The sequence below is a fragment of the Pempheris klunzingeri genome, chromosome 7, assembly GCF_042242105.1.
Source record: "Pempheris klunzingeri isolate RE-2024b chromosome 7, fPemKlu1.hap1, whole genome shotgun sequence".
Classification (NCBI taxonomy): Eukaryota; Metazoa; Chordata; class Actinopteri; order Acropomatiformes; family Pempheridae; genus Pempheris; species Pempheris klunzingeri.
In genome coordinates, this window is record NC_092018.1 from 24,323,478 (window position 1) to 24,342,785 (window position 19,308).

Here is a 19,308-nt window from a genome sequence, read left to right on the forward strand (position 1 = left end):
CATCACTGTCCAGCAGCTATAAAGTCCAGAGTGCCAGTCTGTCTGTGTGTGGAGACTCCATGGATACAAGCAACAGCAGTCCCTCGTCCCCTTATTTAAAAGGCCTCGGCTTTGAAAAGCAGAAGAGGAGGAGGAGGATGCAAAGGAGGTGTGTGTGTGTGTGTGTGTGTGTATTTACCATCCCTACATTATGCGGGCCAGTTCATGCAGCCTCTCCCTCTGAGCTACCTTTGTCACAAAGTGGGGACCACAACACTCATTTAACAGCCTCTATTGTTGCACTCAGTGCCCAGTCCAAACTTGTTACTCCCTGGGCTCTTTGGAATAAACAGATGCTTCAGATGACTGCTAGAGGCACAGCTAGAGGAGATTAACTGCAGCGAGGACCAGAAAATGTTTGTCACTATCCTGTTTGGAGGTTAGTAAAATTCCTAGATATTTTTATTTCTCTAAAACAATGATGCTGACTACGTTGAGAAGCTGATATGTTTTACTATTTTATTTGAGTTTAATGCCAAACTTTGCCATGTATATTGAACATGGTGGTAAACTACTGCTTTTCATTAGATACCAACACTTGTGTGTGTGTGTGATAGGGACATACAGATGATAGAGTGGATGGAGGGAGAATAAACTTGTTTTATGAAATAATCACAGTGCAAAATTAAATGTTCTTTAACTGGTACACAATATTTTTCTTGACAGACAGCCAGATGGAAATGTTAAATCTCAACTGTAAGCTGATGAACTTCATCAGTCATTTAAAGGAGAAGTGTGGTCTGGACTTCAAAGGTACTGAACAACTCTCAGACACATTGTTAGTGACTGATGCACCTGAAGCACCAACTCCCATGCTGCGGTCTGATTTTTATGAACGTGTCAGAATAACAGTTTTACTTGTTAGTCTGAAAACATTTATACACTACTGTCAAGCCAGTGCACGCCAAAATGATTTCCCCAGTGAAACATTTGATGCTAAGTGTGGTGTAAAGAATCCCGCATTACTTCCTGTAGAGTGTGTGGACCTGCTGGACAGCAGTGGTAGAGTGATGAACCTGGAGGGGAAGCAGCACAGCGAGGCGCTGGCCAGCAGCATGCTGGTAGAGAGACAATACTACGTCCTCCTGCAAGTGTGCCGTGAGTTCATCTGGGTTTCTAAACCTGGTTGGGTGAATAGATGGATGTAGCACAAGGGTTTGACTGACAACAGGATAATCACAATTCTAGAAAGTCAAGGTGAAAGTATGATTCAGAAATCAGTGTTTGGTAACAAAAAGTTTCATTTGGTTTTGTGGGAAATGTTTGACAAACTCTTGGAAAGGATGTCCAGCTGTTTTATTACACTCTAAAGGTCATGGTTCTACTTCCCCTCAGGAGACAATGACACTGGAGGTCGGAAATATGTGTCTCTCCTAAACAACTTCAGCCAGAGTCATCCTGAGTTAACAGGTAACAAAAAACCATCATTAGAGGAAATAAAGCGAGCAGACTGGAGCTGGCTCTCTACGGCCCCCTGTTGGTCAAATACATCTTTAAAATCAAGAAGAACAAAAGAAAAAACTCACACCAAGTCAAGATAAATTGGTTTGTGAATTCCTGTGTTGCAGAGCTGCTGAGGAAACTGTCAAACCCCAACAAGGAGCGAGATAGAAAGACCAGAGGAGGACGGACACACAAAAGCATCTCCGCGAATAGAAAGAAACACCCAATGAAGTAGTTTCTATATGAGACAGACTTTTATTTCTGCTTCCATAGAAAACCTGATACAAAACCTGACGTTTAAAGGGTTAAAATGTCTCCTGTATCCGTACAACCAGTCTGTAATGCATTAGATAATGGGAACTCTGCAATATATTTTCTACTGTAGCCTGTACTACCAACTGAGTTGTAAGTGACTGTGTATTAGAGGATGGTTGGGATCCTCTTCAATAACACTGATAACTAAGTAACTACGGCATGTCCTTTTGCTTAAGTACAGAACTGTTACCTGCAAATACAACAGAAAAGTTCCTCACGATGAAGAATGCCATTTTATTGCAGGTGCATTAATGTATGACTGGCTGTGCTATTCTGTATTAATGTAGTGGACAAACCACTGATGGCACATCTTTATGTGTGCACCTGCAGGTCTGAGTCTCAGTGCACAGCAATAAGGCACTTCCAAGAACTGTTTGCTGTTTCTACTGGAGAGACATGTTAGTCTTTCTGAAATAAGACACTACAGGCAAATTAAATTACGAGAAAGACACTATACAAATACAGACCATTTACCGTTTGTAATCTTACTGTGAAATCCCATATCTAAACTGTCAGTGGTCCCTCGCAGTGATTCATAAGTAAATGAAGGTGAAGCAGGATTTCTAAAAATGATGAATCAAGATACAAAATTAGCTTTTTAGAAATGACAAAAGAATCAACTGACACATGCCAAAATACAAAACATAAGGAGCCAGGCCCTTAGCCAGGAATCCTTCATACATATTTTATTTCATTTATTTACGGTCTGATTTGATTGACTTCAAAGAAAATGAAAAGAAAAGAAAGTGATGAATTCATCATTATGCTTGCAGAACATTTCCAAAAAAAATGAAAGTTGAGTTAAAGGTTGCTAAAACCCTCACATAACGTACAATACTGAGGAGATGACCTCAGTGGGAGCCTGTGTGGAGCACTAGAGAGAGCACTTATCTTTTTTACCTGAGGTGAACGGTTTCTGTAATTCTAATAAGCAAAATTTAAAATCATTACCATCCTTTGTGGAAACCAACATATTGGTCCGTGGGGACCAAACAATAAATCAGAAAATCGAATAAACAGATTCTTACTACTTTAGGGAAGGATAGTTCATTTGCATATTGTGTAAAACAATAGTGTATACTTTAGGTCTGCTGCATCTGTGTGACAGACAAAGTCCACCCCCCCCCCCCTAATTTATAGTGACACTTTAAATTAGGACAAGTTGCAAACATAGTTCCATCTATTAACACTGCACAGGCAGGAAACTGGGTGCGTTTGGCTGAGGTCCCCACGGACCCCAATACATTGGTATTCTAAAAAATAAAAAAAAAAACACTAATTAAAACAGAAGCAGAAACAATTACATGAAGTCATTAGGAACAACTTGATTGACAAATGTCGTAAAACAGTGGAAAGATAGAATAAAGCTCCTGTGAGATATGACAAAAAGTTGGTAGGCTGGTAGGTTAAAAAGACCAGGCTATTTTAGAACTGATTTATAATTACATGTTCTCACCTTCAGCCCTTTCAAAGCTTGCTATTATACTTTGAGCTGGTACCCATTGAACATCATGTCCCCCTTGATGCCAGTGACACACTGACACTGGCAAACAACAATGTCAATGGTAAAGTCAGTGCTGAATTCCATTTGGCTGCTTCAGTGTCAGTGTGCAGTCATATGATTTACTAATACAGCACCTGTGCTTATAATATATATATATATAAAATAATCCACCGCTGTCAGAGCATGATGGAGATGCGTGAATGAGAACTACAGTCAGTGGTACTTACACTGTGGCGCGGGGCGGAGGGATACATGGAGTTAATTAATGACCTAAGCCCTTCACCTGCCGCTGGACAGACAGACCGCGCAGCGCCCCTTTGCCTCTGTCCAAAGTCGCGTCACACCGAGTGAACACACACAGAGGATTATATAACGAGTGTGTCACATATAAGGTGCCCACGGTCCGTTCATACTGAGCAGTGCTGCTCCAGTGAAGCCTCAAACCCGAAGAAACCGCAGAAATGTCCGCATGTGAGATGGCCTCTCTGGAGGAGACCCTGGAGGCCCACCTGCCGCAGGCGGAGCTCGCGCAGGTGAAACGCATTTTATTCGGGAAGGAGACAAAGTGAGTTGTCGGTGTGGACAGATAGAACTGTTTTTGTTAAAAATTATGTTTCTTCCGTTTGCCTGACTTTTCTGCTCAGTTTGTTTTTCTGGGAAATGACTGTTCTGCTGAGTGGACTTCGGTCACTGTTCAACCTTTCACCTGTCCAAACACAAGCAGCCTCTGTGGCCAGAGGGGCCTCAGTTATATATTAGCTACACACTTAGTAATAATGTGGTTATTGCTGAAGATGTGTGCATATTACTGAGGAACATCAGGCTAGACTTCAGTTCATTTATTAGTCACATCTACAGAAAACTAGAGCTGCAACTGACAACTATTTTCCTCATGGATTCATTTGCATATTATTTTCTCATCTCATTGATTGCTCAGTTTGTCAAAAAAAAAAAATAGTGAAAAATGACTGTTGCAATATCTCAGAGCACAGGGGCAACTGTTCAGATGAACTGTTTAGTCACAAGATATTCACTTTACTAACTAATGTGACAGAGAAGCAACAGATTTGAGAAACTGCAGCCTGTTTGGTGTTTTTCTGAAAACCAACTGTCTGTCAACGGACTAAACAACTAATGTAGAAATCAATCAATCAATCAGTAAAGTCTATCTAATCTAATGTAGAAATCATTACAGCTCTAAAACAAACTCCTCACCGTCAGGGTCATGTGTTGTACCTTTGACTTCCCTTCACTCAGAGGTTTTGCTCATTTCTCACTATTGACTTAAAGGCCTGAGAGACGCCCGACAGAATTCTTTGAACGTTTTGGTTATTACAAGAGATCAGTGTCAGATCTTCTCCCTGTCTTGCTGTGTCGGTATCCGCTTTGTTAAGAATCTTCTCTGCTACAGGAAGTTGGACCTCCCAACTTGTGCTGTTCATGCTGCCTCCGAGCATGACTTTGAGCTGAAGGGTTATGCATTTGAAGCTGCACAGGAACAGCTGAGGCCACCCAGAAGGGTCCGCGTGGGCCTCATTCAGCACCACATTGCTTCGCCCACCGACGGCCCCATCCTGGACCAGGTCCGGACTCAGACACAGAGACAGACTGGATGCTGTGCATTTTGATAGGCGTGACTGCTCACTGATGAGTCCTCTTGGCTGTCTCCCTCCACAGGTCATCGCCATGCACAGTCGGGTTGCTGAAATGGTTAAAGTGGCGGCTATGTGCGGTGTAAACATCGTTTGCTTGCAGGAGACCTGGAGTAAGTGCTTTCATGAGTCAGAAAAACACATTATACATATTAGCCGATCAGAGAGACTAACCTGTCTTTGCCGTCCACAGCCATGCCCTTTGCTTTCTGCACCCGAGAGAAACAACCATGGACGGAGTTTGCAGAGTCTGCTGAAGAGGGAAACACCACACGCTTCTGCCAAGAGGTGAGAATACAGAGGTCTGACACAGTGCAGTGATATGCTTTTCTACAAAACACAAGTCTAATAGCTTTGTAATTCTGTCATTAGCTGGCCAGAAAATACAACATGGTGATCATTTCTCCAATTCTGGAGCGAGAAGAGCAGCATGGCACTCTGTGGAACACTGCAGTGGTGATCTCCAATTCTGGCAATGTGCTGGGAAAGAGCAGGAAGAACCATATCCCCAGGATTGGAGACTTTAATGAGGTTAGTGTGTGATTTCCACACACATAAATTAAATTAGGCAAACTGAAATGCTCACTGTGTTTGTTTTTTTTTAAACACTCAGTCTACATACTACATGGAGGGTAACACTGGCCACACAGTGTTCCAGACACAGTTTGGGAAGATAGCTGTGAATATCTGCTATGGACGCCATCACCCTCTCAACTGGTTCATGTACAGTATGAATGGAGCTGAGATCATCTTCAACCCCTCAGCTACTGTTGGAGATCTCAGGTAAGGGACAAAATGCAGCAAATATTATCTTTGGAATTACTTTGCATGCTGTACACATGTTGAAATGTGATATTATCAGTATTTACAGTGTTTTAGTTGAACATATTCCCTCAATTCTCCCTCAAACTAACAAACGGACTAGTTTCCTGGCAAGCCTTGATTTCAGGTGGTTGAAAAATGCATTGCAGTAATAGTAGTCTGTCTGTATCAGTGTTACTACACCTATTGCTGTCGTGCAGTACATTATTATATTTGTATACATCCACAATAATCTTATTTCCTCTCTACAGTGAGCCTATGTGGCCCATAGAGGCCCGGAATGCAGCGATAGCTAACCACTGTTTCACTTGTGCAATCAACCGTGTTGGGACAGTAAGTTGCTCTCTAATACTGCAATCACACACAGAGGAGTGATTAATGACATAGGCCAGCGTCTTTGACCCTCCAGTGCAGGGCTGAAGCCACAACTGTAGATCTACTGAGGGCCTGAGTCCTACATGTGGCCTTTTGGATAAGAAATGTTTGCTTATTTTCATACAGGAGCATTTCACAAATGAATTCACATCTGGTGATGGAAAAAAAGGTAAGAAATGTATTTCCTAGAACGTGTCTGGTTACTGAGTGGAGATTAATTCATGTTTAAGGTCATGTTTGGTCCTCCATACAGTGAGTAGCTGTGACTGGCAGGGTGAATTATTTCAGTACCAGTTACAGACAGTGCTGACTTTTGCAGCTCACCATGACTTTGGACACTTCTATGGATCCAGTTATGTGGCTGCTCCTGATGGCAGCCGCACGCCGGGGCTCTCCAGGACCAGCGATGGGCTGCTGGTCGTAGAGCTGGATCTCAACCTGAACAGACAAATCAGCGACAAGTGGAGTTTTAAGGTAAATGTAACTGGGCATAGCATGAGCAGCCTCCCTGTGGTTCAAAAAATCTGATCTCTCCTTCTGGAATGCTGTTAATGTACCTGTTCACTGTGCCTGTCTTTGCAGATGACCGGGCGGTATGCTGAGTACGCAGAAGAACTTAGCAAGGTTGTCAGACATGACTTCAAACCCAACATAGTGAAGGAGTAGATGACATCTCACTGTAGTCCATTTAAGTAGGAAAGACACCCAGTTCAGTTGTTGTTGTTTCCATCACTTAATGAAAGGAAACTACATTCAAAGTCATGTCAGGGCCTTGTTTATATGTGGATGACCAACCTATCTTGATTTCTCTGTCGGTGATTTGATCCAAGCCTGGATTCTTCAGTTCTGTGAAGGGAACAATGGCCAGTCCAGCTACAAGTGCTGATTATGGGATAATGCTGGATCCTAAAGTGTATAGTAAAAGCAGCACAGGTGGAGAAGAGTCACATCAGTCACATCGGTCACACAGCACTTTCTATGTGCTAACATTGGCTACAGTAAGCTAGACATCAAACCAGACCATGTGAGGCTGGAGCAGCTGAATGTATTGGATTTAGCAAAGGTTTGTTTTACTGTTCGACTTTCTGTCAGTAAAAGGAAATATTCTTAAGACGCACAAATATCAAAAGATACTGATATAATCATATATTGAAATGAGAACATTCAGGCTATTTTCACTGTGATCCTGTGAGGATATGTACAAGCATGTGGCCGATGGACTCCCTCACTCACAGATCACTTTTGTTGCTGTATGGTGACCTCACAGAAACTCTCCCATTACAAATTTACTTTGAGATACAATCGTCAAGGCATAAATTTCACAAAATGCCATTAGACCACTGAAAACCACTTTAGTAAGACAGTCTGATAGATGATTGTCAAGTTAGTTTATGTATGAAGTGCTTCTAATCTACAGTATATGAGATTTATGGTTTTTATTTCACAAGTAGAATGCTCTTACAATAGTCCCCCTTTAAGTACTCACGTACCGGAAGAAAATAACAAGGATACAGCATATGTTTAAATCTTTTAATCACAACACTTAATAAATGCAGCTCTATGTTGTAATAAAAAATAAGGTTTGTGGTTTAAAATGCGCCGTTTGTTCTTACCAAAAAGCACACACCACTTTTCATAGACTCAGAAAAGTGATTTCATGGTAAAATATTTAAATAACATAATTATGTCTGGTTTGAAATGTGTAGTGCAAAAACATATACATCATACCAAAATTAAAGAAGAAAACTGAAACTGAGCGACGATGAGGACATTACCTAGTCTTCACTGCTTCACACAGAGAATGCAATCAATACATCCTGTCTGTCCAGCATGTCGCCACAACAGCAAAACACAAGATGTTGAGCTGTTTTTTTTTCTCCAGCAAAGTGAATGAAACTGTTAACTTCATGTTTCGGTATGTCAATCCCCTGTCTGTGTTGTTCTGCAGGTAGACTCAGCTCCATAGACACACTATGGAGTATTGCAGTGAACTAGTTTTGCCATTTGATGTCACACTTTAGGGCATTAATTACCTGAGACTTTCAAAACACATCTACTTCCTGTATTCCCTGTTGATAGAATCACTAGAATAAAAAATGACGAGGGGGCAGTGGGGAGGAATTTATCAAAAGGCAATTAGAGGTGAGGCTTCGGCTTCAACACTAAACACAACAGATAAATTGGATATACTAAATGTTGTCATGAGCCCTGAATTATGTGCACACTATTTCCTGGTAATTCCTATTCTAGGTCATGATTCCCATATTTCATCCACTGTAGTTTCACAAGAGTGAAGTACACAGCTCACAGTTTGAGCTTTAAAAAGCTCCAATATTTGAGCGACCACAGTCATTAAAACTCAACAAAGAAAATAAAAATTCATTTGAACCAACTGCTCAAGAAGGGAAATACAAAAACAAGCAATTCAGCTGAAATGACTGAACCTTCAAGTTATTAATCCTCCGCGAGTCGAGTGGTATTGACTGTACAAGGAATAAAGGCGGTGGATTTGCAGCTAAGTACATTTTATGTGAGCAGTTTGGCTTATTAGCACCGGAAAGGATGGCCATGGGGATCTGGTAACGGACAAACAGGAGGGGCACCTAGTCAGAGACATGTAGCATCATGCCACTATAATGATGAGCTGAGGAGTGAAATCCAAATCCATCCTCAGTGTCCATCAACTCTCCTTGAAGACGAACAGGATATCCTCATCTGTGCCATAGCTCCGCCGTGCCTCCTCAAAGTTATTGATGCTGGTGCAGCACACCCCTGAATAAAACACAAACACACACCTGTCAGATCTCCGTTGTTAACAACTACTATGCTTTTCCTTTAGTGCCTCATCGAGGTTCACATTTGGTGTTCTGAGTGAAATGTCTTTACATCTATTGAACAGTTTCACTGAAATTAGGTTCAGACGTTCATGTCCTTCTCAAGATGAGCTTTAGTAACTTTGTGATTCCTTCCCTTTTCATCTAGCACTACCATCGGGTCAAACTTTGTACTATGTGTTTAGTCATGATTTGCAAATGTTAGCCTGCTAATACACTACGATGGTGAACAGCTTTGTGCAATGAAAAATCATGAACATGCATCACCAATCATTTTATTCTACATCTTAATTATCTCAACAGCTGGCTATTCCACAATCTGTTGTTTTGAATGCATAAATTCCAACTAACACTATAATCTAACAATTCTCATCGATATGTTGATTATCTTTTAGATTACATGGTTAACTGTTAAGTCAAAAAATGTCTGGAAACAGTTAAACGTGCCTCTTCCAGGTTGTCAGAGCCACAAGAGCAACAACTTCATATCATTTGTTCACTCTGATTAACAGCCCAAAAGCCAAGTTATGTTATTTTACAAACTTAAAATAGAGAAAAGCAGAAAAGTCTTACATTTGAGAGGCTAGAAACTGCAAATGTTAAGAGTTGGTGATTATTTTTCTGTTCATCAATTCATCGATTAATATCCACTAATTATTTCAGAACACTATTTTACTAAATTCTCCTTCTACAGTAAGTCATAAAGGGCAGCATAGATACCCGATAGAACTTCTGGACATACAAAATTACTCACTATCAGAATATGCGGGGTTGTTGTAGAAAATACAGCCAGTGGTCCTGTTGAAGCCGCACACTACCACAAAGTGACCCTGGTACTCTGGTTTCCTGCAGAAACACTTCTGGCCCACAGGCAGGAAGCAGCAGTATTTGACAGGTGAAGAGCAGAGTTCACACGTCAAGACAACAGCATTGACCAGCACTATGGCGACGTGTCCCTGCTCCAGGTGGGACTGGATTTCCTGAATTGTCACAGAACTGTGGAAAGATAACCACAAAAACACGGCAGGTGTCGGGCTTACGTTGTCAGGAAACAAAATGTTTTCTAAGTGAATAATAATTAACAGAAAACTCACCATTTCTTCACCACCACACCTTTGCTATCTGCTTTAAGGAAGAGCTCGTTCACTCTGTCTTCTTCTGTGTCAAAATGTTTCTTATAAAAGGACTGCAGACCATGGCAAAAAAAAAAAAGAAAAAATCAACACAGACGTGGTCACACATACAGAACTAGACAATTACAAATCTGGTCATGACAGTAGTGGTAGCTTGGACTAAGCAAAGTACCTGATTCCTGAAGCCCTTATCAACGCCCAGAGTCTGTGTGCAAAAGCAGTGTTTGATTCCTAGGTGGCACATGAGGTAGGCCAGATCAATAGTCCACACACTCTCTGTCAGCTTCAGCTCCCAGCAAGCTCTCTGAAACTCCTCATCGCTAACTGGATGGAGGTACCTGCAAAAATTGGACACACAGCGGCTGTGACTCCCTCTGGGTTAACTTCCACTTCACTGGGAAGCCATTTGTATGATGCTGACTGCAGTTATTAAGGACACCAGCCTGGTACATGACGCTAATGCAGAAAGGATTAGATGTTGACAGCTTTACTGTGCACTTACTTCAGGACCATCCTGGAGCAGGCTAACCCACAGTCCCAGTGGTACAGCTGCCGAATGACTGGTACATTCAGCAAGACGGCATCCTCTGGGGAACCCCATGGTGTTGTTATTACACTTTACAAGCTGTAGACTGAAATTGCTATCCAAATAACAATGTTAGCTCAGTTGAAGTTCCCAGCTAGTTGCACTCACCTGTCATTCTGTAGAAGTCTTTCTCAGATAAGAGGCCCACTATCTAACTCAAGACGAGCTGGTCAGTCTTGCTTACAGCATTTAAACCGGGGTCGGGTTTCCTCATCGATGCTAAATAGGAGAAACCAGCAGCCCAACTAGAACTTTAGCTAGTTAGCTGATAGGCTAACAGTGTTGTTAAATAGGCTGTTGGCCAGGTTCGCTGCTTATATAAGGGAGGCTAGCTCCTCGGTGCACACCACTGCTATACATACAATTATCAGGTAACTAAAAAAATAAGTTAGAGAAAGTATTTTAACTAGTTTTAGTGACGCTGCCTCAATGTAGAAGGCTCTTCGGCTTCACTTCTCTGCTGTTTGCATTGACTGTCTGTGGTTGTTTGCTAGCTTACTGAGAAGCTTCTTATGTTTGGTTGTGTTAAAGTAATGGCGCCCCCGTGCGGCTCGGAGGAGTAGTCCTGAATCCGTTACACCTGAAACATCTTTTCATACTCATTCTTTTACATTTACACATGCAGCCAGTTTTATTGACAAATTCATATGATGTTGAAGATATCTGTTTTTAAAAACAAAATCTGTTTTCATGTCAGTAGTTTCAGAGCAGATCTCTGCGCTGCTCTGCAGAAAAACGTTCCCATGCTGATGTGATCCTGCTACTGCGTCCCGTAGCTGGTGCCCATTGACAGCTGTAAAAACAGGGTGAAACAGATGAATGATTGGCCCCCCAAAAAAAGACCGCCAGCAGTGACGGATGTCAAATGTGAAACTGAAGGATTAGTCACTTACTGATTCAGTTTCAGCATCCTCACTCAGATATGTGACTTTATGTTTGCTGTAAAGAGCTCTTTTTCTCGTGCATGTCAACATGAACCAGTCAGAAACTATGGGAACCTGTGGGGAAACACTCACATTCTGTGTATCATTGCTTTTTCAAGAAAAATCCATTTATTTATATTTCAGGTGATTTCAGGACTCAAGCATGTCCACTCACCAGACTGAGGAATGATAATGCTGCGCCCAAATTCACAATGGTTGGTACAATTCCAAATTTCCCTGCCTGCAAGATAAAGGCCCTCAGGTATTGTCAAAGCAAAGAGAACACACACATTTTGCTGATGAAGTCACTGCAATTTAAAGGTTTGTCGGGGCCTCACTGTTCCAAATACAATGATGTCAAACCGGATCCCATATGCTTTGATCAAGGTTCTAGTTTCCTTTCCATCTGGGGTCTTGTAGTACTTTGCAAACCTAAAAGTGGAGGATTTAAATTTTTTTCTTTTCTTAATAAATCAACTTGATCCTTTTATTGATGAGCATTTGGTAAAAGATGGTTTCACCTGAAGTTGTATCCAGGGGCCACATTATTGACAGGATTTTTGTTGTCCAGCCTGCGGAAGCTGTATTTGGGGTAACACTTCCCTGCCCACCAGTCCAGATCACAGCTCCAGTCAATAATGACACCCAGGATACCACCCTTTACGAACATGAAACAACACCCTTGTGTAACTGTGAACAAGTGTGACACATTTGAAAAGTTTGAAAAAAAAAAAAAGGATTTATTGAATTCTGGGTATACCTTCACAGCCATGTCTTGAAATTCCTCTCCAGCCTCTGAGACGATGTGTTTGAGGCGGAATATGGGGCAGTGAGGGTCTGTTGCACGATTGAATTCACACTTCTTCAGGTATGAAGAGTTAATATGTGGGAGTATGTTCCTTCTGGGGAAAGGAGCAAGACACACATTTCATATAATGGCACACAATGACACTGATAGGAGCCTATTATAATACAGATCTTTCCCTTACACTCAGAACTGACCTGTGAACGTTGAACTTCGGGTATGTTATGCTGTTTTTGATCAACACAGTGAAGTTTTCCGCTGCAGCCAGCAGTGCACGTCTGTGGAACAAGGGAAACAACATGCCAAGCTACATTTACACAATATTTCTGTATAAATACCCGGCTATGATATTCTTACTCAGGCAGCTTTGTGTCTATTTCAAGAGGGCACCATGAGAGCACTTGACAGGTTTGGACAGACGTGGAGTAGTTCACACACAGCCCCGTCTGTATGCCTGAGTGGGAAATTAAAGTCAAGAAGAGCAATTTGCAGATGGTGTATGAACACAAGTCAATCTGAAGCCACCCAGTGAAAAAAGGCCTACCGTTGCCTCGAGGATCGCCGTGTCCCTCGATACAGTCACAGTCATCCACACAAGTAGTTGAAGGGTTTGGCAGCTGGAGGAAAACTCACCAGTGTCAATCAGCCAACTACTGTGGCCGTGCTAGCAAGAGGCAATGTGCACAACCACATAGCATGCAAACATTTGTTAATTAGCACTGAGCACAAAGTACAGCTGAGGCTGATGGGAATGTCATTAGCTTTACATGTTTCAGTCATACACCATAAAGCACAGTAGCGGACATGGTCCACTTGACTGTGGCATTGGGGAACCATGGCGAACATTTTTGAAATGTATTTCTGACGTATTAGACAAAATTATTGTAGATTTGCTGAGTTTGACAAATGGAAATAATCAAAGTTGCATCATTAAAGGATTCATTACAAATGATCCTAAACTCTGATGGCATGTTGTTGATGTTAGCAAACCACGATCACCTTAGAATTGTCTGAGCAGGAGCATCGTAGCGTGTCATATCACACAGCATCAGTAACTCACCTCAGGACAGCGGGACTGAGTTTGTCGGGGGGTAACAACCATATTCGTTAACACAAAGAATGTATTATGACCCTGTTAGACAGAATAGAAGCACAGATGTCATATATTGTTGTCATAGTAGACACAGTGCACAGTGTGGATCAGTGCCAGGTTATACAGGTAATTGGATTTGGAGAAACCACCTATGCAATATTAGTTGTGTTGAGCTATTCCAATTGTTCTTGTTTGAGTTGTTCATTGAAAACAGCTGATTACCAATACACTTAATTAAGAATAAAAAATAAAGAAAAAAAAGAAAATAAGTCATCAGGTTTGTGTGTGTGTGTGTTTAATAATGAAAATACCTGAGGTGGGATAACGTAATCAGCCACATCCCAAAATCGGGGCTCCATTCCAGACGTGTTGGTGGAGGCAAAGCCCTTCACTTTGGTTGAGACGGTACTGAGGACAGAGTCTGTGTCCTGGTAGGCCTTCTGCACCACACACACATACCTGCAGGTTCACAGCAGCATAATGCGATTATATTTCACGATTAGTTCAGCTATATATCCACATTTTAGTGCAGCGCTAACATCATGTTTTGTTACTCACCCCACCACGTACGCCACCACCAGAAGCTGAGTGAACCTGAAGACACATCCCGGCACTATGCTCTGAATAACCAGTGTTTTTGGTGTTTCATAATCAAACACATAATGCAGACAGCTCTGGCAGCAGCCTGCAGTCCTGCTCATCCTGCTGCAACACACACCAGCGAGTTGGACTGGGAAAGAACGATGAGTGGACATATCTGCTGTTATTCAAATCATTGTATTCAAATCTTATTCACTGCACGGACACGTCTGTGGCTTCGGCACGTTTTACATGTACTTGAAATATAGCAGGTTTGAACAAACCATATATAGTATAGTTACATTGACAATTATATTCTGCACTACATAAATGCACCTCCACTGTATATACTGCTATTTATGAGTATTTATATTGTTCTAGTTTATTTCTTTACTTTTTTTTTAGCACTTAGTAGTCTGTTTACTGTACAGAGAGAGAGAAGTTTCACCAGAGTCAAATTCCTTGTTTGCTTGTACAAACTTGGCCAATAAAGGTGAATGACAGTAGGGTGAAACTGTCACTTTCACATGCAGCATTGCCCTGCTACATATGCTTATTCAGTCCTCTATACAATGCTGCTCATGATCCTGAAAGACGCACAATGAAACCTTGTTTAAACAACTCACTGCACATTTGCGTGCTACTTTCAGATACTCACACTAACTGATTAAGCTTGTAAAACTGAGTGTGCACACTGAGAAAGGCTTTAGCTGAAATGTTTGAGTTTGTTATAATCCTGCATTGTAAATGAATATGAGTCCAATTCTATCTTATCACTACATTGGAATTTTAAGATTTATTTTCACACTATTAATGCAGCATTTCCATTGTGGATACACTACTGTATATTTCCATAAACATTCACTTCTGATGTGCATAAATGGTGGAGTGAAGTGCGTGACAATACGAACACTGGCGACGGATTAAGAGTCAGTTTTTAATTTCATAACACACATTGACTTCCATGAACACAGGACACATACAATGTCACTTTGGTCCAATAGTGCCTCAGATATAAAGTCTGTATAAAAGAACCATTTCAATTCACCTAAACACTTTGGCATCCCGTTTCTCTCTGGTGTAGCATGCTTTCAATAAAATATTTTCCAACCCTCCCTCTTCCAAGTGTCTTTTAGTTATGAAGTCCGTGTTGTCGTAGTCACACAGGTAAGAAAGAAAGGCTACAGTAGACTGTATACACAATATACAAATTAATGATATATAATATATATTCATTTAGCATTTTTTTCTTTAGACAACAGAGACACAAAGACATGTTAATTCATTAATAAAACTAATGATGTACAGTCATTATGTTTTGTGTTTCAGTGCTGAATTTTCAAGTACGATATGACATAAGGCTGTGCGACATGACCAAAATCTCATTTTCGTTTCATATCTAGATAACAATACATATCACAATATAGCGCATACTCTATAGATTTAATCAACAGTTTCTATGGAAAGGCCTGTTTCTTATCACGTTTTGAATATGAATTATACCTGACAAATAAAAGCTTCTGACTCTTTTGATTATTGTTCTCCTTCTGTTTAGAAACTGCAATTTTTCAGTCAAGCATGTAACAAAAAGTATGGTTTTCATACCTAAACTACATCCATGTGGCCAAAGTAGCCTCTCTTTTAGGTGCTAGCTCCTCGTTTTGTCTCGGCTGGTCGGAGTTCATCTCCTTTTGGGAATTACTGTCACATTCTCTCTCCTTGGTGTTAGTTTGCATTGACTTCATGCAAATTTCCTGTACGCACCCAGGCCGTGTAGAAGAAAGCGTCGACACAATGATGAAAAGTATTGCCGTAAAACATTACAGCAGAGAGTGTGATTAGAATGAAATAAACGATAGAGCATAACTTGAAATGACGGACGTTCTTCTACTGTCACATCGCACAGCCCTAATACAAAGGCATCTACAATGTTGTTACTGTAAAAAAAGAAGAAGAAATAGTCCACAGTAATGATGCTACAGTGAAATGTAGACCAGGAAAACGACTTCCATGTTCATGTTCTCCAGTTAAACCCATCAGAATGATCATCAGGTTCACTCATCTGACCATCTTTGATAGAGGGCACCTCACTCAAAGCTCACTCTGCTCCAGCTGCCTAGAAACTGCGTCAGTGTCTTCAACTGATACATTTAGGACGACTCACTGACGTAATGTCCCATCTGAGGGGAAGTCTGCATCAAGCCCATTTAAATGACTGATGGCCACAAGGTCCACAGATTTCATGTTCACTTCAAAGTCAAGCCCCCCGTCGTGCAGGTTGCCTTCGTTTGCGTTATCAAAGCTGTTCTTCCCGTGGATCTGTTTGAGGTGCTTGCGGAGAACTGGCTTGTGAGCGAAAACCATGTCACAGTAGTTGCAGCGGTGTGGCTTGTCCCCACTGTGCAAGTTTAGGTGATCCAGCAGAGAACACTTTTGGGTGAAGGTCTTGCCGCAGATTTTACACTGGAAAGGCTTGATGCCAGCGTGGACGCGCATGTGTCGGTGCAGGTTGCCCTTCTGCGTGAAAGTCTTGCCACACAGGAGGCACATGAACAGCTTGTGCATCTTGAGGTGGTTGGCGTAGTTCTCCAGCTGGCGAAAGATGCGGGCGCACTTGGGGCACTGGTGGTACCACTGGAGAGGTTTGTCGTAGCTCCTCTGGTGCACACTTTGTTTCTCTGTAGGAGGCGACGGAGAAGGGGGACTGAGTGTGTATCCAGCCACACCAGGCGGAGCTGCCAGCTCACTGCCACGACTGTCCACAGTGGAGTTGATGAGGGAGTGCTGAGGCTCCGGAGAGTGGAGGGCAGCAGGTGGGCTGGTGGGAAAGTGACCAGTAATGGAGTTTTCTGCTACGTCAGACACCGACTCCACTTTTACTATCGTGATGTCATTCTCCATTATACCCTGCCTTGGACGCCTGGCTAAGATTTGGAGGGGGGACTTGGGCTGTATGATCACATCATCATCATCATCATCATCATCATCGTCGTCGTCATCTGAATTGTTGTCATCCTCAACCTGCTCCGCCTCCTCATCCACCTGATGGACAGTCTGAACCGGAGAGTGCTCTTGCCCTCTCTGAGTCTGGGAGGATAAACATTCCTCCCTCTTCTCCCTCCTCATATCTCCATCAGCCTTCAGCTGCCGCGCAGGCTGAGGTTTGATGAACTTGCTGAGAGCTTGAGTGCACTGCTCCACAATGTGGCCCATTTGGAGGAAGCTGGCCACAGTCAGGTAGTGAACCAGCTCCAGCTCGGGAAACTCCAGCTGACCCGTGTAGCAGGACAGCAGCAGCTGACGGCCCACCTCCGCCTCCTGGATCATGGAGATCTGGACCTCCCTGGAGTCCTGCTGAAGGATGAACTGGTCCCTCAGGAAGGATGAGCCGGCAGCAAACACCACCTTGTGACCAGGGACCTCCAGCTGGTTGATGCGCACGGTGACGTCACAGAAGCGTCTCTGGTGTCGTAGGAGGTTCATCTTCTGCAGCATCGAGTCTCCAAATGTGGCGAAACGGAACTGTAAGATCACCTGGTTCTGGGCCATAGTGGACCGAGGGTCAGCAGCAACAGTGCACCTGTTTAGGACAAATACAGAGATTGTATAACCCTTCCTCGACAAGTGAACGGTGAATTTAACATTTTGTTTTAAATCACTGTACTTCAGATGGCAGAAGGTCTTATCTGCATTCTTAATTTAAAAGATAGTAGCTAAGAATGCACAACTGTGATCTCTATTCACATTAAACTCTGTTTCACAGGCATGGAAAGCAACCATGTTCTACATTAGAAGAGATCAAGCCTTTATCTTAATGGCATATGTATAACTACCAGCTAATAACTACTAACTACCAGCACTTTAGTCAATCACAGTCATCACCATTCATAATCCTTGCGCCTGCTCCCTCATTGATGGGTCAAGGAACATAGCACCAGACTCGGTTCGAAAACATGCCAATTTCAAAAGAGCAAGCGTATCCGTCACATAAGCTAAATAGTTAAGTGGAAAGAGTTTTGTTATTTTCGGAAACCGTTCACTTTTCAGTTCGGCGTTCTTCCATTCAAACTAATGGTAACAGAAATATGTAACTGTATCAACTTCTGTTGGTGAGCTAATTAAGCTAGCTCGCTAAAGTTAGCTGGTTTGCGTGGTAACACGACCGCAGAAAAGAAGGAAAACTGTTGAATTGTGCTTACAACTCATAGCCGAATTACACTAAATTTCAAAACACGTTTAAAACGTTATACTGTTTACAGTGTTGCTCGGGTTTGGCCGATAATCGTGACAATAATTTAAAACTGTGTGACAACTGGAAGGGGAGATTGGCACTTCGAGTTCGAGCTCACATGACCGACGACTGTATCATTGTTAGCTTATCGCCACCGACAACGTAACGTCAAAGTACTGTCTTTCATGTGATGCAAATAGGTAGTCTGGCTAATACCTTTTGGGTTACAGTGATACAATAAAGGGGCTAATCATGCGTAAAGTGACTCAGCCTGCCAAACGTTGGCTTAAGCTACATGTAAACAATCAATCAGAAGTCGCCTCCATCTTTGCCGTTGGCCTCCTCCACTCTGTCTCTGACTTCCCAGGCTGCCTGATAACATGCAACGCTGCTAACTAGCTCCCTACATTACTAACTTTTTAATTTGGCTGACACATTAATGAGTGATGTGTACCTGTTAACCCCTTGTGAACAAACCCGTTAGAGGTGGGTTGACATCAGCAGGACACTGGCCTGTGTCTGTCTGGGGATATTAAGACCTGCTCCGGATGCAAAATCCATTTAAAGGCCCAGCGCAAATGTATGGGATCAGCCCTCATCCTGCCTCTGCAAGGACCTCCTCCACTAGACAGAGGCAAAACAACAGCATCTGAGGGGTAGAGGGGATATATGGGGAGGTTTGTGTGAAAGAAAAAGGTGGCAAATCCATTTACTACAGCCAAATGTTGATAGTTCAAGTCAGAAATCAAGGAACCAGTCTGACTAAAGTTGCATTATTTTGATGTTTTAATTAATCAAGATGTGTAGATGAATGATTTAAGGGGCCTAGAAACAGAGAAAAAAAAGAAAGAAAGAAAGAAAGAAAGAAAGAAAAAAAACAACAAGAACTATTCCATCACTCTTGGCTTTTTTCTTTTTCATCCTTCATCGTTTCGGATGAAGTGAGTGTGTCAGAAGCTTCATCTTCTCCATTT

At 42.2% G+C, this 19,308-nt stretch overlaps 5 protein-coding genes across 5 annotated transcripts; 2 read left to right on the plus strand and 3 right to left on the minus strand.

The window, feature by feature from the left end:
* Positions 1-393: 393 nt before the first annotated feature.
* LOC139204285 (uncharacterized protein C22orf15) lies at positions 394-1,717 on the plus strand. Its single transcript, XM_070834283.1, has 5 exons — positions 394-418; positions 706-792; positions 1,015-1,137; positions 1,375-1,449; positions 1,608-1,717. The coding sequence occupies exons 1-5, from the start codon at positions 394-396 to the stop codon at positions 1,715-1,717; spliced, it is 420 nt and encodes a 139-aa protein (XP_070690384.1).
* A 2,010-nt stretch (positions 1,718-3,727) lies between these two features.
* upb1 (ureidopropionase, beta) lies at positions 3,728-7,666 on the plus strand. Its single transcript, XM_070833977.1, has 10 exons — positions 3,728-3,866; positions 4,713-4,884; positions 4,979-5,066; positions 5,147-5,241; positions 5,326-5,484; positions 5,567-5,736; positions 6,027-6,108; positions 6,277-6,319; positions 6,470-6,624; positions 6,733-7,666. Exons 1-10 carry the CDS (start codon positions 3,763-3,765, stop codon positions 6,814-6,816), a joined length of 1,152 nt encoding a protein of 383 aa, XP_070690078.1. The 5' UTR covers positions 3,728-3,762; the 3' UTR covers positions 6,817-7,666.
* A 25-nt stretch (positions 7,667-7,691) lies between these two features.
* Positions 7,692-11,167, minus strand: gucd1 (guanylyl cyclase domain containing 1). The gene is made up of 6 exons (XM_070833978.1): positions 10,812-11,167; positions 10,620-10,704; positions 10,290-10,455; positions 10,079-10,170; positions 9,739-9,980; positions 7,692-8,922 (listed from the first exon to the last, which is right to left on the minus strand). Exons 1-6 carry the CDS (start codon positions 10,816-10,818, stop codon positions 8,831-8,833), a joined length of 684 nt encoding a protein of 227 aa, XP_070690079.1. The 5' UTR covers positions 10,819-11,167; the 3' UTR covers positions 7,692-8,830.
* A 151-nt stretch (positions 11,168-11,318) lies between these two features.
* Positions 11,319-14,225, minus strand: p2rx4b (purinergic receptor P2X, ligand-gated ion channel, 4b). The gene is made up of 12 exons (XM_070834095.1): positions 14,083-14,225; positions 13,836-13,983; positions 13,492-13,563; positions 12,976-13,048; positions 12,789-12,885; positions 12,629-12,709; positions 12,387-12,528; positions 12,148-12,284; positions 11,965-12,058; positions 11,802-11,867; positions 11,597-11,701; positions 11,319-11,496 (listed from the first exon to the last, which is right to left on the minus strand). The coding sequence occupies exons 1-12, from the start codon at positions 14,223-14,225 to the stop codon at positions 11,464-11,466; spliced, it is 1,191 nt and encodes a 396-aa protein (XP_070690196.1). The 3' UTR covers positions 11,319-11,463.
* Positions 14,226-15,006: 781 nt separating this feature from the next.
* zbtb26 (zinc finger and BTB domain containing 26) lies at positions 15,007-18,894 on the minus strand. The gene is made up of 2 exons (XM_070833812.1): positions 18,789-18,894; positions 15,007-17,683 (listed from the first exon to the last, which is right to left on the minus strand). Exon 2 carries the CDS (start codon positions 17,650-17,652, stop codon positions 16,264-16,266), a length of 1,389 nt encoding a protein of 462 aa, XP_070689913.1. The 5' UTR covers positions 17,653-17,683; positions 18,789-18,894; the 3' UTR covers positions 15,007-16,263.
* Between the last annotated feature and the right edge of the window lie 414 nt (positions 18,895-19,308).